The sequence below is a fragment of the Amaranthus tricolor genome, chromosome 11 (assembly GCF_026212465.1).
Source record: "Amaranthus tricolor cultivar Red isolate AtriRed21 chromosome 11, ASM2621246v1, whole genome shotgun sequence".
NCBI classification, from domain to species: Eukaryota; Viridiplantae; Streptophyta; class Magnoliopsida; order Caryophyllales; family Amaranthaceae; genus Amaranthus; species Amaranthus tricolor.
The window spans coordinates 20,558,778-20,577,378 of record NC_080057.1 but is presented as its reverse complement, the minus strand read 5'-3'; the positions used below and the strand labels follow the sequence as shown (position 1 = coordinate 20,577,378).

Genomic DNA, 18,601 nt, shown 5'->3' with positions numbered 1-18,601 from the left:
GTTATTGTTAATAAATGAAGAGATCGAGAGAATAAATTGTGTTGATGAAATTAAAAATGAGTTAAAATGTATACATGATTTTAAGAGAAAGTGATGTGTCATTGTCCAAAAATAGAAATGATCCAAAATGAGTGAGACAAACCAAAATGTCACTTGATGCAAAATGAGTGAAACGGAGGGGGTAATTCAAAGAAAAAAATTAACATTAATAATCCAACCTTTCATCCATACGCTGTAAATAATCCCACCTTTCATCCATACGTTGTGAATAATCCCACCTTTTGATTATTTTATAATAATCTAACAATTGTCATACATTTTCCCACAATGTATCTTATTACAAATAATAAGTAATAATAGGGTATGTTCCCAGCAAAGTAAAATAAAGGTTGGATTATTCACAGCGAACTAAGGACAAATGTTGGATTATTAAAAAATAATTAAAGATAGGATTATTAACGGCGTACGAGCAAAAAATTAGATTATTAATATCAATTTTTCCTAATTCAAATGTCTCATTTGGTATGTACCGATTTAAAAAAAGGACGACATGGAGGAGTGAGTTTAAGAAAAAAAACAGAAAAATGATATTTTAAAGACAATTGTGTAAATAGTTAAATTACATGATCAGAGATATAAATAAGATGAAAAAAATAGATAATTAGATCTTATCTTAATTGGAATAAGTACCACTTTTCCGATTGATTCTTTATTTGCTCTATTCTCCCCATTCTACCCTGTAATATTATATAAAGCTTACGGATTGTTATGTAAGATCAAATTCAAGAGAACAATGGACGATTATGAATGCAAATGTTCTTGTACAAAATTTGTAGTATAATTATACCTTAAAACACTTCTAGAAATACTTTTAGGTGATATATTGTTGCTAGTTTAATCATACTCTTAATCTCACTTTAAGATTGCTACATTTAGAAAGGATTAGATATGATGATTAACGACAACTGCCTTGATGCTTTGTGATTTGTAGCGGCTAGTGAACTCATGGTGGTTGCACGATGAATTTGGGTGCAAGGCACAGAGGCAGTGTCGTTCTTGATATTTTTTGGGTTCTAGAAAAATTAGAAGAAATGGGCCCTATTTGTAGAAGGTCGATTCAGAACTTTAACGGGTGTTTGGAAAAATAAAAGTGACGAACCTTATATGTTATAATTTTCATTATAAATGTAGACATGTCATAAACTTCTTAATTGATAAAATAATTGATTATATATTGCAAAATTTTAAGTGTCTACTTTATTAATTTGAATTTTCAAGCATAAGGACTCTTTCTAACTCAAGGCCTAGGCAAAATGCCTGACTTGACTTGCCTAGGATCAGAAAACGATCCTGTATACAGGAGAGCACAATTCATGTCCAGTGAAGGAGAGCACTTGTTTCAGGTACTTCTGTACGTTTCATATGCTCCATTCACCAACTAACTCTACTTCTAGTTAAACCACTACAAAAAACAAGAAAAAAAAAGACGATGTCACACGACCTCATTACTTGGACACTGTATTGCTTAGACGACAACCGAACAACAACCTTTTAAGTCGGTCGCTACACAAATTTCTTTTGATTATATTATTGATAGTTGTACTTATTAGTGATCTAATAAGGCAATAATTACTTCTTTTATAATTAGAAATAAATTCTTAAAATCAAAACATTAGTGACATTACAAAGTGGTAAATAATTAATTTGGATAAAAAGAAAAATAATTCTAGACTATTAAATTATCTTAAAGGAGTAGTGTCTTGTAAAAATGAGATATCATTAACTTCCATAATGGTGAATGTTACACCTCAATATGGCAACACCATAGTTGCTAATCTTTCCATTGATAGAGTTCCCTCCTTTTAATTCCTTTTTGACCATGAAAGTACCTTTATTATATACAAACTTGATTTCACATGACACATGACCTACAACTTCATTTCATGCTAACCAAATACTTTAAATATTACTCCCTCCTATTCATCCTAGGGGTCGTTTGGATTCAAGGTAAATATTTACGGGGTAAATAAAAGTTAAATTAGGAAAACAAAATTTATTAGATAGATGATTAAAGGAATTTAATTGTTAGAGATGTGAAAGAACTAATTATAAAGTAATGAAAAATGGAGAAACTAGCAATTAAGTCCTCTATTTTGGGGTATAAATTTACTCTAGGGAAGAGTGAGGGAATTTTTACCTCAAAATATGGAAAATCAACCTCTTTTAATTTACTCTTGTTCTTACCTATCACAATTATTTTAATAACCTTTGTTACATTAGTTTGACTTTTTTCTCTCTCAAATATTTACTCTCAATCCAAGCGACCCCTAAGTGTCTTATTTTCTTATTGGATCAAGTCACCCTAAAAGTCTCATTTCTAATTTTAAAACGTTAATTTTACCAATTTACCTTTACTAAACTAAATATTTTTACTCTTTTATATATACTAACTCCACTTTATTCCTATCAAAATTGAAAAATAAAATAATTTGTGGATCAACTTTAAAGTTTAGCACTTTTGCAAATTACAGCCTCAATGTTTATTTTTTGCAAATTACAGCCACCAAAGTATTAAGGTTTGCAGTTTCAGGCCAAAACACAGAATTCCGACCATTTTAGTAGTCGGAATTTCAAGTTAAGTGGTTGGAGTTTAATTTTTTTGGCCTGAACCTATAAACTTTGATATTTTAGTAGTTGTAATTCGCAAAAAAAAAAAATTAAGGTTATTATTTCGCAAAAATGCTAAATTTTAAGGTTGAAATTCACAGATTTCTCTTAAAAATATTATAATATTTCTCTTTTACTTGTGGTCTCATTTAACCACTTAAAATAATGAAAAATCAAAAGAAACACTTTGAAGGAATAAGAGAGAATAGCTAAGAAAAACTTGAACCATAACTTTCAAATACAAATATATAAATATATATATATAGACAATGGAAAGTGGGTCATTGTAAGTTACACACATAAACTTATAACCCAACAAGAAGACCAAAAATCAAAGCCATGTTATTGGAAAGCTTAATACCTCTCTTTTGTGTCTTCTTAATAATCTCCTTTTGCTCAAACATCAATTGCCACATATTATCCCATAACAATCATCATAACAACCACCACTCACCTTCTCCTTTGTTCATTTTTGGGGACTCCATTTTAGATGTTGGCAATAACAACTACATCAATACCACTACTCTTGACCAAGCTAATTTTTGGCCTTATGGCATCACTTTCTTCCACTTCCCCACCGGTCGTTTCTCCGATGGCCGTCTCATCTCCGACTTTATTGGTATTTGTTTTTATCTTTTTTATTTATGTTTTTCAATTTTCTCATCTTCATTCCACCTTCTAACTTAAATTCTTTAATGTCAACTATTTTAGTTGATAATTAAATTATATTTTTTTACATTACGTTATATGTTACATGTAGACGCATTTAACATTGCACGTGTTAAGGAACTAATTTAACTAAAAATTTAAGTTAATGGTTGAGGGCTTTATATATTCTTATATGTCACCTCACACGAGAGCTTTTTGGGTTAGAAGTGTAGATGTAACACAAATCTTTTTCATATCTGACACTGAAATTTTTACTTTTTAAATGAAAAGTGATTGAAATTTAAACTCATAACCTATTATCACATTGACCTCTAATATCATCACATTGACCTCTAATATCATGTCAATTTAAACTTAACCAAAAAGCTTAGCTGATGGGTGATGTCTCGAAATACGTTATATACTCCGATATACCCCTTAACTTAAACAACAGCTAAAACTGATAATTGAGATCCAAGATATATTATGTATTCTAACAGCATAAAATTGAACAAAAGAAAAATATATGTGATATTAGAAATCAATTTAATCAAAAGTTTGAGTATATGATTGTAGTTCAGCCGCTATATGATTGAAATTTTATCACCGTTGATATGGACAGCGGAGCACGCCGGACTTCCATTGATTCAGGCGTACCTTCAGCCTGGAAAACATGGGTTCTATGATGGAGTCAACTTTGCATCTGCCGGAGGTGGTGCTCTTGTTGAGACTTTTCAAGGTTCGGTATGTATCGTATCGTAGTATAATTAATTTCTTAATATTATTTATTTATTTATAATAAGTTTTAAATAAGTATATAATAATCTCCAATCATAATCAACCGTTGATCAGCATATCTTCAGTTAGTTGACTAAGAATTTAAAACTATAAAATTTTAAAAAAAATTATGACATATTTTTTATTTTACTTCTTGTGTTTTGATTTGGAGGTGGTTCTACATGAGTATAAGGTGGCCAATTGGATGCAATCTCCTATAAATTAAAGAAATTCAAATATTAATTTGTAATTTTGTTTAATAGCTTACTTAACCCTCAAATATTTCAAAAATATTAAATAAACATTAACATAGGTCTAAAAATTATTATTTTCTCCAATTTTTAGTTCCACACATGTTGACTTCGATCGTATTCATCAACCAAATTTACTTGCTTATTGTCGTTAATCTATAAATTTAAACATAGTCATATAAGAGGTCATTTGAATCATCTCAACGTAATTTTTTTTATTTTTTTTTCAACGCAAAATTTATTAATTTTTAATTTACTTAATTTTTTTATTTATATAATTAGAGATTTTAACAATGAAAAATACTATGCATTATAGGTGATATGAAAAAGCATGCAAGTAAAAACCGAAGAAAGTACACGTTTTTAGTCTGCCTTTTGCTTGCATCATATCCTTTCCTCATAAGAAAATTCAAAAGAGTATTAACATTATCACATTGAGTCAACAATAACGTGATACTATGTTCGTTCCTTTTTACTTAAATGAATTTTTACACTATTTATAATTCTATACTAATTTATATATTTTGGCTACTATACGAGAAAATAATATAGTCATGTTTAATCTTGTTTAATTTGTTTCGTTGCATATTTTTATAATATTAAATTTTTTTAATTATTAGTTATGTATAACTCTAGATATAAATAATCCGATAAACGTATTAGATTGCAGCAAAAAGGTGTTTAGTGCAAGTAAAAAATACAGAAAAAGTAAATCTTGAACGAAAACTTTTGATTTTTTTTCCAGGTAATTGACCTTCATATGCAGCTAAAAAGCTACAAGAAGGTGAAAAAATGGCTAATAAAAGAACATGGATATGTAAAAGCAAGGAAGAGGTTGAAAAGGGGTGTATATTTGTTTAGCATTGGCATAAACGATTACATGAGCCTTTTCGTGACAAATTCCTCTAAATTTCTCACTTCCTACACCAAACCTCATTATGTTAATATGGTCATTAACAACATCACTTCCGTGGTCAAGGTTAGTTTTTTTTTCTTTTCCTTTTTTTTACACTAAAACAAAAGACGCTGATATCATTTTCTCTTAAAAATATTAATGTGACATTATATCATGAAAATATTTTCCTTTAACATGTCGTGATGATGTTATTATTATTATTATTATTTATTATTATTATTATTATTATTATTATTATTGATTAGTATTTGAGAAATTTTCAAACTAAGAAAAACTATCATATTAAATGTTTTTACATTATAAAATTAATAATTATTTTGAGATTTCTAGGAAAGAAAAATATAACGGCATATTAAATAAGACATAAGTACTATATAGTACTTCATTTATTTCTTTACAGGTATTGTTTTGTTTTTATTTTTAGCAATTCACTACTACTATCTCATATTTGTATTTTTTTTTTTCAAGTTATTTGTGGCTTACATTGATCAAATGTAGAGGGTATCATATTTTTAGGTTTGTTAGATTGAATTTATTTTGTTTCTTTTCGATTATTAATTTTTATCAATATTTTTTACCAAATTAGATCTATTTTAACGATTTAAATTGTTTTATATAACATTATTGATTTTTATATACTATCAACGTGAGAAATGTATCTCTCGGTATTTTCTGATGAATAATTAGCTTGCTTACACAACAATGTTAAATTTTAATTTTAAAATGTTTCACTTATTTTGAACTTTTTTCTTTTCTGTGATGGTTCTTGTAACTTTCTTTAAATATTGTTTTAAAATATATTTTCTTTTTTAATCTTATCCATATTTTTTACTAAAAAAAATTCATATCTATATATAGTTTTGACTCACTTAATATATTAATATTTCAAATAGAATTGATGGACTTAACAATGTGTAGGACTCCAACGTTTATTTGCATGAAGATATCATATTTATCTCAACATATTCGTCTTTTATACCTGTTGAAAAATATTAATGAATTCATTATTCCTTCCTGATGAATAAATTGTTGTATTCTCTCTTTAATAATATTTACATCTAATTTTAGCTTTTTCCTAATGTACAAATGATTATTTATATAATTAGAGAATTTAAAATTGAAATATAAATTAAAAATCATAATTCAAATATAAAAATCTCAACTTTGAGATATTAATTAAAAATCGTATCTTATTTTAAAACACTTTACAAATTAATGACTACTAAAAGTGATAAAAACGAATAGGTGATATCATTTAATGATTGGTCTTTGTATTTTTGTTCTTTTATTATTATTAAAAAGTTAAGATTAGATTAAATTCTCTTGAAAATTTAAAATTATTAATGATAAAGAAAATTTATTAATTTTTATTTACAGTCTTAAGGACTGTAAATATTATTATCCTATAAAAAATAATATTTTGAATATGTTTGAATAGGATGCCTCAAAAACTTAAGATGTAAATAATATTTTCATTGTGTCATCGGGTTGATTTTGAATCAAGTGTTTTGGATTGATTCAAAATCAAATTTATGTCTTCACTAATTGTTATATAATTTCAAATTTATTTTGAAGTTATATTAAGTCGGGTTCGATTATAAACTCGGGTGAATATCAAATCATCGAAACTGTTTTAATGATATAAAGAGTTAAGATTTTGTTTTCAATTTTTTTTTTTGATATTTAGAGTTTACTAAGTGCTGAGTGCTGGGTGTAACAGCATAAGTTTGTGGTCCATTCCAAAAAGTCAAATATAGAGGCATTCAAATCTACTGATATTGCGGCCCATCTATATTAATGGCTATGACAAATGACAATGAGATTTCTTCGTTCTACTGCTTATTGCATTGCCTTGGTTGGACCACATTATTTATATATTTTGACATTATCTTAGGTGTATTGGCCCCCTACCTCCATTATTCATTCTTCTTACTCTTTTACGTCCTCACATTCTTATAAATTCTCCCATGCGTTGATGAATTTAACGGTGAATTAAACGTTAAAATGGTAAATTAAATATTTGAGAATATAGGATAATTATAAATACAATAACCAACAATAAATAAGAGTAGTAATGTCAAAATGGTGAATCAAACGGAAATTGACAAGAATTTAAGGGAAAATGCTACGACGGTTAAATAAGGCATAAATTGGATGCTATTATTTGCAAAAATCTTACAAAAGTGCTATCACTGGCGTTTCATGAAAGTTCAATGCTACCATGTAGAATTTCTTTTAAAAAAAATTACATAGACTTGGGCTAGTTGTACGGCTTAGGCTGTCTCACAATACTTTCTTAATACAAAAACAATATGTTGTAACTGTGAAAATAATTAGTCGATTAACTTAAAGTTGAGTCAATTTCGATTGGGTAATTTTTAGGTCAGATTGGGTTCAGATCAACCCAACATGTTAAAGGCTTTTATAATTTTTTCTTATCATCAAAATATTTCCAAAAAAATATAACGCTTTAGTTTCGTTTTTGTAAAAAATATAGTTATAATATTAAAAACAATATATCTATTTAGAGATACAATATAAAGAAATATTGAATTAAAATTTTAAAAATTTGACCAAAAATTTGACAAAGATACTACCTAATAGAATAATTACTTATTGTGCAGGAAATATACGAGAGCGGTGGGAGAAAATTTGGGTTTCTAAACGTGCCACCAGTTGGGTGTCTACCTGCCCTTAGAAGCATAAATCCAGAAAGGAATGGTGAATGCTATAAACAAGTTTCAAGTTACATAAGATTGCATAACAATGCCATTTTCCATGTCTTACAAGACCTAACAATAAATTTACCAGGGTTCAAATATGCTCTTTATGATTTTCATACTAGTACCTTGCAAAGACTCAAGCACCCCTCAAAATTTGGTATTTCTAATTCTCCTCCACCTTACTTATTTTATTTTTTATATTTTTTTTAAAGAATATTAGCTAAATCAAAACTTAATTAGAATAAACAATGTACTCATGCCGACCATAAGATTTGTGAGACCCGGAGCGGAATATTTATCATAGACCCCCAACTATTAAATACGCTATTATGGCCTTGAACTATTGACAATTAACAGCCGCTCTTGCAAGCGACGGACTCAATATGAGGCGGATAGTCCAATCAGCCCAATTATTGCTTTTCTCAATATGCGCCCAGTACTTGATCTGTTTAAGGTCATAATTGATAATTTTAAGGTTAAAATTGATTTTTTTTTTATAAATTATAACTTATCATAATTGATCATTTTAAGGTTTAAATTGATTTTTTATAGATCAAAATGGAAATCTTTTATTCTACTTTTTTGTGAAAAATTAAAGCGTAGTTATTCTATTAGTTTTAGATGGACCCGGGAGATTAATCCCTCTTATCCTCTTATAGGGTCGGCCTTTAATTTATTAATAAAAAAGAAAAATTCTACATAGTAACATACTAACATGTGTTTAAACCTATATATCACCTATGCATGGAGTACAAATCATAGGTTTACCATGTATAGTAAAATTTTGTGACTTAATGAGTTCAATTATTGATTAAAGCTTTATATTTCATCTTTGCCTAGAAGGATTAATTTCTCCTTCCTATAAAAAATAGTTAAACTTATACAGTCAACGAGATATACTCCTGTTAGATACATAAGGTACGAATGATTTGTGTTTCTTGGTGCACAATTAATTAGAAATTAGAGAAAATCAATATTTAGAGTTATTATTTTGCGAATTACAACCATTAAAGTATTAATATTTAACATTGTTAAACCTAGATTTCCATCCATACAAAATATAAATGAATATATTGTTGAACATTTAGAGTATATAAACCATTAAAGTATCTCATTGTGAATTTCATTTATCATCCCAAACACCTTTGTGGGAGAAGTATCACAATAGGAAAGTGCATGAACGCCTTCTACTCAAATTAAGTTTCCAAGCGACTTCTTTGATTGTCGCAACCATATCTTCATCGTCTCCTTGGTGATTCAACAAGAGTTCAAAGCCATATACAAAGAATTACAAATAGTGTAAATTTATCTTGTAACACATATTTGTAATACATCATTATTGTAATACATATATCTTGTGATTCTTTCCATTTTAGGGTACAAGGAGGGGAAGACAGCATGTTGTGGGACAGGCCAATTCCGTGGGATATTCAGCTGCGGAGGAAAAAGGGTTGTACAAGAATTTGAGTTGTGCAACAATATAAATGACCATCTTTTTTGGGATTCTTTCCATTTCACTGAAAATGCTTACAAACAAATTGCACAAGAAATGTGGAGCAACAAAAACTATGTTCATCATACTCATCATCTTTCTTATACCATCAAGGATCTTTTCCACTTACCATGATTCCTATTATTTCTAATTTTTAGTTCCAATACGAATTCGATATGTTTTTCCATTTTTTTACGGTTTATAAAGATAATTGTATGTATTAGTTGCAATAACAAATCGTAAAAATATTATCTTTGTTTCTTTTTAAAAGCTATGTTTATGCAAGAGCTTTTAAAAAAAGTGTAGCTATTAAAAAGAAACAAAATTTGAGACTTGGGAGAATACAAACATTTATTTACTCATGTAAGTCCTACTTATACAAAATACATTTTAAGTTGATGTTATTGAAATTTAGTTGTATATTATAATTTCAAAACAATGAGTTGATGTTCTTATAATTTGTACTCTCATTATTGTTTCTTTGAGTTTGCATTATATTTAAATATGTAAGAATTTTTTGAGTTATATGGTGTAAATTTAAAGGGACAGAGATAGTATTAGCAAAGGCAGATTTAGGACAAATCATATAATATTTAAATATGTAAGAATTTTTTGAGTTATATGGTGTAAATTTAAAGGGACAGAGATAGTATTAGTAAAGGCAGATTTAGGACAAATCATATATTGTCAATAATATTTTAAAAAAAATATGCTTAAGCAGGTTTAAATCCAAGTCAATTATATTTATATACACTATATTTGGATAGCAAAATAGGAGAAAAAAGAATGGAAGGAAAGGGGGAGGAAAGGAAGGGAAAGGAAGGGGAGGGGAAGAGAGGGAAAATGCCCCCTTGTTTGTTTAGAAAGGAAGGGAAGGAGAATGAAAGGAAATTTCTTTTTTTTTTTTTTTTTCAAATATTACCTCTTATGGAGAGATTATAATGTTAACAAAATTAAGAGACTTAATCCCTCTAAATCCCTTCCCTCCAAACCCCACCCCTCCTCTCCCTTTTTGCTATCCAAACAAGGGAGCTTTCAACCCTCCAAATCCTTTCTTTTTTTTTCCCTCCATTTCTTTCAATCCAAACAAGGCCATAGCGAAACTCCTATCTACTTAACTAACACATATATTTGTCTTTCAATCCATTTCTTTCATATATAAGTTGAATATTGTCGGCTGACACCATTCACTGACATTGAATCTGCCCTCAAATATGAGTTAGGATATTTACTAAAAGTTATAGAACCTCTCACAATTAAACCCTTTTATAAAACAAGTTGTATATTTCTTTTATACTAATATCCAGGGAAGAATTGACCACACTCTTTGGAATATGCATGGTAATGGCATTTCACAATCTTCATACTCGAATAGAATAAGATTTGATATACACTAATAGAATAATAGGCTCATAATTTTGATCCAATGAAATTACTGGTAGAGATGGGCAAGGGTTATCTGGACCCTATTCTTTTTTAAAGGTAAAAATCTAAAATTTAGACCCTAAGGATACGGGTCCAAAAAAATTTTAAGGGTTTGGGTCCGGATAAACCCAAACCCCTCTAGTAATTTTTCAATGGTTGAAGAAGGACAATAATATAGTATAGCTTGATTTTGGGTTCATACAGGTCTATCATGTAATTGTGATAGAATCCCCCAATTTTGGATTCTTGAAAACCCTACATCTCAAGTCTATCATGTAAGTTCTTTTTGTTCTCTTTCAAATTTTCTCAATTAATTAATTTCTGTATTATATGAATTTAATTGTCATGAATAATATTTTTCATTTTTCTTTAAATATTATTGTAGTTGTTTGTGCATTGAAGTGTTGAACACTACCCAGAACAAAAAGGTATTCAGCTGTTTCAATTTAGAATTGAAGGGACAAAATAATTATTGATTTAGAAGGTTCAAGTAATTTTTTCCAGAGATTTTAGTATTCAAGACTCTAACAGCCCCTTTGGTAGGTGATAATAAATGATAGTAACGAAAATGAAAAATTAGTATAATTTTGGTTGAAAATCTATTGGCTACCTTGATGGTCATGCTTGTGCTACTTTAATGAAATTATGTTCTTCAAAAATTCATTCCAATGCATTACCATTGGGCAGGCCAGTTTCTGAACTTTCAGTGGTCTAGGGGTGAGATTAGAAATACCAACCTTTGCTTGATTCACAGAAAATAAACCCACCTATAACTATTTTCTAAATAAACCCACTTATTAGGTATATTTGTTAAAAATAAATCGACCTATTGTTTATATTCATTTTTTAAGTTTCTTGGTAAATCAAGAATTAGGAATAAATAATAGTTGGATTTATTTTCAGCAATTATACCAAATAGGTAAGTTTATTCAAAAATAAATAATTGTTGGGTTTATTTTCAGCAAATTGAGCAAATGTTAGTTTATTTTTTACAATTTCCCTTAAAGTTTTTCATTGGATTTACGAAAAGCTAAATTATTTTGTGATTCTATTATTTATTAAATTTGTTTTCTTTTTTTTTCACAACGAGATGTATATTTTTGTGGCAATATTATGTAATATAACAAGATAAGTAAAATCAACCGGATTCTTAAATACCGAGTACCATGCTCTCCCCAATTACAATCCTTTTAATTTAATGAATTCAGAACATTACAAATATTCTTTGCCAATAATATTCCACTATCAATATTAATTCTTTGATTTTTTAATATTTTAATTTAAATTTAAATCTACTTAATTTCTGAAATATGGGGCCCCGGGTCTCTGCCCCACCCGTCCCGGGTTAGATACGGGGCTGCCATTGGGAGAGGTGGTATTAGGTGGTAATGGAATTTTGTAAACAAAAAAACTTTTTTGTGATCAAAGTTTCATTACCATGAAATTGGGAATGATATGAAGCTTTTGGTGAAATTTTACACTACAAATCATTCTCATTACAACCATTTAATACCACAAACCGAACGGGCTGTAAGAGTCCAATAAGGGTTCAGATTAAGGTCTAACAAAAATCCAGATTAGAGTTTATTTTTTTGAACCTTAAAACTCATTTGAAAAATAAATTATTAGGGTAAGGATCCACACCCTAAGGGTCTGCGTTTGAATTTAAATCTAATTTTTTAAACCCTTAAAATTATGGTCTAAGACTAGACCCTATCCTAATGTTAGGATTCGAGACAAAATAGGGTCCAGATTTAAACCCTTAAATGTCCCTCCCTAAAATTAGAGTTCAACTTGAGAACAATTGGACCAACTTCATAACAATACACTTATCTGTAAGACTTATAGTCTCATACTCAAATAACCTCACCATACTCTAAAATTGACAATTTTAAGTCCAAAATGGATTAGTATGTAATTGTGTAATTCAGGGTGTGCATAAGCAGGCATGGATCGTGTCTTGCCTTAGATTTGTCAAAGGCCATATCATGTCAGAAGTTGGCACACAATGTGTTGTGTTGTATTGTGTTTTCTATAATAAAAGTCAAGCTTGTGGCTCAACGTATCAATTAGAGTGGGTAGAGCTACAGACCTTAACCGTTTATTTAACTTGGAAAATATTATGGATAGCAAGTCGTGTCTAACTATAATGCTACCGTTACTCATAAAAAATATGAGTACTTTTGGCTTTTATGTTGTATTATTACGTGTAACTAAAGGGCTCTTTAGGTAGGATTTAATGTTTTATCTTTTGAGTTTGTTAATTGCTTCTCCAATTTAATATTTTATAGTTTTAGTGGGATCATGGGAACCTGATAGACCTTTATAAGTAAAAAATTATAGACAAAAGACGAAAAAAGTAGAAAAGAAATAAAAAAAAAATAAAAATTAGACACATCCTAAAAATACATATCCAATAGTTTAACGGTGGATTAATTTCATGTCACGCTTCATAATTGTTTCCTACAACTGATGATGTTTACCATTTACCAAGAAAGGAAACTATAAAAATGTGTAGAATTTCAACCTAAAATACAATCCATTCCTGAACTAGTATCTACTATCCAGTAAGCAGAAAAACTTCCATTTCCTACAAAATATATACAAAAAACCTACAGTTTTTGAACATCTCCTTCAGATCACCACGGCCCAGTCTGCGTCCGTCTAAGCTTTTTTCGAGGACCAGATTGTGCGTTCATCATCTCCATCACCTGTTGATCGATAAATTTAATCGGTCAAAGTGCATCTTGTACATACTCAAAAGTTACTTGAAATGCACACACTACCTTTACACAAGATAAATTACGCAAAAATGCAATAGCAAGTACTCATTTGTCTCCCATCGAGATCGACACAATTGACTTTTTTTTTTTATCTCATCCAAATATTGTTCACAATTTGCCATTAAACATCATTTATATCTCTCTTGCTTTTTGGCCACCTATTCCTAATAAATAGCCATTTCACTAATTTTTATCAAAAACTTTCTTTCTAGTTCGCTTAATAATCAATATAAAAGTCAACGCTATTCAAAAAAATCATTTAATTGGCTAATAGCTAAAAACTAGTCTCTCTATCATTTTTATTTTATACTACTTTTCATTTTAATTTGTTCCACTGATTTTGCTCCTTTTCTTTTTTGACTATGGTCTTACTCTCCTTTTAACCTTATCTATAAACTTTTACTCTCTCCATCCTAACTATTATTTTTATCCTCCACTTATTTTTGTCTCATGCTCGAACTCAATTTCCACTTTTACTAAATTTCACATATTTTACACAGGTACAAAATAAGAGGGACAAAAAGAGTAATAGACAAATATTCAAAACTAAATGGAAAAAAAATGCAATATACACTATCAATATGACCCCTTGATAGAAAAATTTTCAGAATATTTTCAGAATAACGAGTTTAGACTCTAAACCATAGATAGTACTTTCTCCGTTCCATAATATTGCTACACTTTGCTAAACTTTTTTATCATGTGTTTTACAATACTTGTTAAATTACTATATAATTCCTCTGTTTTTTAATTTTCTTTCCGTTTGGAATATTTTATTTTGGAAAGATAAAATTTTGATTAAGGCTTTTGAGACATGTATAGAAGATAAAATATATCCATGTGAGATTTAATTACTAGGTTCGCTTTAAGGTATGGTTTATTATTATAAATTTTTTATAACTTTTTATAATGCATATTTAGAGATATTAAAATTTTAAATTTCTTTTGAAAACAGTGTAAAAAGTAAATGAGAAAAACAAAAAAAAACGGAGGGAGTATGTCATATAAAATAACTTATAATTGTTATATATATCTCATTACTTCTGACACTTTTGTCGTTATTTAAAAACAACAATGCTATTTGCTATCAACCAATCATTTCCTTAATACTACTTCAAGTTGAAATGGTTGAAGTATTATGAAAATGATCAAGTAGAACAGATTATGTACCTGATTTTTCTGCATTTCGATGATTTCGGCCTGCAGTCAGAAAAGCAATCCCTAAAGATGATGATTAAATTGAAAGCAAGAACATGTTTTCTGTAAAGAAATTTGAAGACATACACACCTGTTTCTTACGCAAGTCTTGATTCTCCTCTTTTAGTTTCTGAACTTCTTGCTCCAACTCCATAGTATAGGCCTAAACAAGATTATACTTGTCAATGTCACATCTGAATCAACTGACAACTTCATAAAATGCTTCCAATAAGTGCATCTCCAGTTGGAGTAAATAATTTATCACTCAGTGGAGGGTGAAAGTGCATGTCAGATTATATTATTCAGGTTTTCAGCTTTTTGTGAATCAATTCAGGGGTCTCATACCAGGTAAAGGGAGAGAATAAAATGGTGTCGTTCGCTTTTATAAAGGTGTACAAAATAAATCTAATAACTCAATCTTTACCTGATTTTGTAACTGAACCTAACTTGAAAAATAAACTCAAAATTATATAAAAATTAATGTGAGCACAAAACTCAATTTTGAACCGACCTGAAATCGACCCCACATGCACAAAATGTTCCTTCTTGCATGACTTTTACTACATTTTTTCAGTATACTCTGTTCGAGTTTGTTGTACTTTTATTTTTGAAATCATTCACTTTTTTTTCTTAATTTTCACTAACACATTAACTTATCTTCCTGCCCCCATCCTAGTTACCAACTTTTTTCTTTTTTCTTGGTTTTCACAAGTAGTGTAAAGCCACGTGACAGGAGTAACTAACAATTTTATTTTTTTTTTCCTATTTTGATAGAAAAGTTCTTACTCTCCATCTCTATGAATTAGCATTTTTTCTATTGTATAAGACAAAATACAAATAAATGGTAAAATTAAGTAGATAAAATAAAGGGAGTATAAGTTTGTTGATGCGATTAAATGAAAGGAGTGGGTTCTTTGTCAAAAAAAGAGTGCAAATTAAGCGGGCCAAACAAAACATCCATGTCTTTACAAAACATTCATGTTAGGAGCCCATGTTTTACCATGTATTCATCTAGATTACCTATTCTTAACACGCCAGTATCTCACTTAATATAACATTCAACATGGTTGATCTTAGAATATCATACAAATTTCACTATAAATGCAGCATGCTTGTCTATGTTAAACCAATCAGCTACAACACGAATTTTCACAAATTCTTAAATGTGACAGTCTTATACTGAGACTAACTTTATTGGGCTGGCTGACTGGCCCATATACATTTAGTTTATTAAAGTGATTATATACAATTTAAACCTGATCAATTAGAAAACTTGGTTAATTATATGGGTCTATCTCATGGTAAATCGGTCTCCTATAAAACAAACTGCGAATTTTTCTATGAAGAACTAATAGGAGGAAGATAAGTAACCTGTTTTCGTGCTCGTGATCGTGCAGCAGATTCTCTATTCTTGATCATACGCCTTTGTCTCCTCTCGACAACTTTGTCAACAGTACCAAGTCCTCGTCTCCCTCTAAGTCCGCCATTAAACAAGTATGGAACAGGTGAAACAGAGGAAGAATCCCCATTACTCCTTGCAATCCCATCAGACGACAAAGCTGCAGGTGATCCTGCAGGAACACCAATAGCCCCACCTCCTCCCAACCCAACCATACCCAAACCACCACCCCCTTGATAAGCTCCACTTTGAACCAAGTTGCTATTCAACCCGGGATCAGCTAGCCCCACCAAACCACCCCTCATTTCTGCATTACCTAACGGACTATTACTCGACAGTGTTATAGCAGATCCATACGAAACTGTGGACTTCTTAGGAAACAACGGTTGTTGCTGTTGTTGCTGCTGCTGCTGCTGCTGCTGTGGCGGCTGCTGAGATAGCTGCACTTCCGCTGCCTGCTGCTGTGATGTTCGTACCCCATTAACATTCAACGGCAAGTTAGATGATTGCAAAGACGACATCTGATGATTCGTCTCAGAAATTCGATTACCAATCAAGTCCATACCTCGTCCAGGTTGTTGAAAATTAATCCCAAACCCACTATTACTACTACTATGATTATGATCCGGCTGAGTAAAATCTCCGAAAATCCCAGCACCAGGAACATTATTAGACTTCCCAACTACCTGAGCATCTTCCCGTACAACCCCAGCTCTCACCAAGAACTCCTCCAAAGTAATCTCCCCAAGCGTTTGCTGTCGTTGAGGCACATTAGACCCGCCTCCCCCATCTTTTCCGCCATTAAATTCTCTCGCTATATCCTTCCAAACCTCATCAACCGTCTTCTGACTAAGTGTTCTAGGTAGTGTTAGCGAGCCCTGTCGCTGCAAATACCCACCCGAATTCCCCACATCCTGACCCATGTTCGCAACAGCAGCAGCAGCTGCAGCCATAGCTGCAGCTCCTGATCCTGTTGCCATAGACTGTGTTTCTTCAGCACTCCATATATTCTTTAACAATTCATCCATATTCATTGACCCAAAATCCTTCCCCATCCCACCTAATGTATTCTGAAGTTCATCAAATGTTAATGAATATATTGAAGATTGTCTAGTTAACCCAAAATTCCCAGACCCTGGTGGTCTCCCACTTCCTCCAGCACCCCCATCACTAAAGTTTATATTGCAATTACTCCCCATTTTCTCCACTAAATTAACAATTTAACTTGAAACTATTTGATATTTCTACAAATCTGACAAATTTCAATAACAAATACTTGTATAAACAGCATCAAAAAACACCAATTTATTCTTACATGTAAATCAGACAATCAGCATCAATTGTAGCTCACTTTCAACAACCTGCATAATCAAACAACAGAAAAAATTACCAAATAAATCAAAAAAATTCAAGGTTTCAATCAAAGATCTAAACTTTCACAAAGTAATTAATCAATTTTCAAATTTCAACCCTAAATAAAAATTGAAAATAAATCCAATATTCCAAATTAATTATTCAATCATCTAACTAAAAAAAAGAAAATAAACCCCAATATTCCAAATTAAAAAACAATATATAATCCCAATAACCCACAAAAAATTAAATGAAAAACAAAAAAAAAAAAGGGTGAGACTTGAGAGTTGGGTGTTTTTATTTACCAATAAGGAAAATTTTTAATTAAGGACAAGTGTCGAATTTCTAGATGTTGTTTCAAAATAAGAGAAAAAACTCTTTTCAATCTTTCTTTCTTTGTTTGTGAATACCAAAAATGAAAAATACTTTCTCTTTCTATCACTAAACTCTTTTTATTAAGAGGGAAAGCTGTGTATGGTGCATGTTATCCTGAAATATTTTAATGGTGTGAGGGTCCACTGTAAGAGGGTACGTGGACCAATCATGGAGTAGTAGGAAAGATTGATAGGACTTTGAAGTGATTTGAAATCGTTGATTTTGTTTGAGCCAATCAGAGATCGATACATGGAGTTAATCAGAGCCGTCCACGTTGCGTAAGATAAAGTATTGATTGATGAAGGTAAGGTCTCACGCTTTCTTTTTTATTGTTTTTTGATTTTTTTAAAAGGGTGATAGTTGGTGGGGTTTTGTTGGCTATAATGCGCCTTGGGAATAGTGATACCACTACTATAATTGGTATTATTAGCTTTCATGAAAATTGGGATCATTTTTTAAGCATAAAAAAAATTATATAAAATAATTTAATATTTTTATAATTTTTCTATAATAATCTCACCGATTGATTAATATGAATAATTTTAACTTTGAAGGGTATTTTCCTATAGTGAACTTGATATTGATATTTGGATGA

At 30.1% G+C, this 18,601-nt stretch overlaps 2 protein-coding genes across 3 annotated transcripts; one reads left to right on the top strand and one right to left on the bottom strand.

The window, feature by feature from the left end:
• The first annotated feature begins 2,958 nt into the window (after positions 1-2,958).
• On the top strand, positions 2,959-9,905 carry LOC130827358 (GDSL esterase/lipase 5-like). Of its 2 annotated transcripts, XM_057693052.1 has the most exons (6): positions 2,959-3,286; positions 3,938-4,059; positions 5,089-5,322; positions 7,884-7,980; positions 8,071-8,139; positions 9,359-9,885. In XM_057693052.1, the coding sequence occupies exons 1-6, from the start codon at positions 3,007-3,009 to the stop codon at positions 9,607-9,609; spliced, it is 1,053 nt and encodes a 350-aa protein (XP_057549035.1). In that variant the 5' UTR covers positions 2,959-3,006; the 3' UTR covers positions 9,610-9,885. The 2 variants fall into 2 exon arrangements, with proteins under 2 accessions (XP_057549035.1, XP_057549034.1); XM_057693051.1 differs by having other exon boundaries at positions 7,884-8,139; positions 9,359-9,905.
• Positions 9,906-13,259: 3,354 nt separating this feature from the next.
• Positions 13,260-18,088, bottom strand: LOC130826731 (bZIP transcription factor TRAB1-like). The gene is made up of 5 exons (XM_057692296.1): positions 17,937-18,088; positions 16,251-17,639; positions 14,971-15,042; positions 14,853-14,882; positions 13,260-13,610 (listed from the first exon to the last, which is right to left on the bottom strand). Exons 2-5 carry the CDS (start codon positions 17,475-17,477, stop codon positions 13,539-13,541), a joined length of 1,401 nt encoding a protein of 466 aa, XP_057548279.1. The 5' UTR covers positions 17,478-17,639; positions 17,937-18,088; the 3' UTR covers positions 13,260-13,538.
• Between the last annotated feature and the right edge of the window lie 513 nt (positions 18,089-18,601).

Coding starts and splice junctions, on each gene's coding strand:
- LOC130827358 (XM_057693051.1), top strand. CDS start 3,007: ATGTTATTGGAAAGCTTAATACCTCTCTTTTGTGTCTTCTTAATAATC. Junction 3,287..3,937: donor TCTCATCTCCGACTTTATTG/GTATTTGTTTTT, acceptor TGATATGGACAG/CGGAGCACGCCGGACTTCCA. Junction 8,140..9,358: donor CAAGCACCCCTCAAAATTTG/GTATTTCTAATT, acceptor TTTCCATTTTAG/GGTACAAGGAGGGGAAGACA.
- LOC130826731 (XM_057692296.1), bottom strand. CDS start 17,477: ATGGGGAGTAATTGCAATATAAACTTTAGTGATGGGGGTGCTGGAGGA. Junction 15,043..16,250: donor GATCACGAGCACGAAAACAG/GTTACTTATCTT, acceptor AATCTTGTTTAG/GCCTATACTATGGAGTTGGA. Junction 13,611..14,852: donor TCGAAATGCAGAAAAATCAG/GTACATAATCTG, acceptor ATCGATCAACAG/GTGATGGAGATGATGAACGC.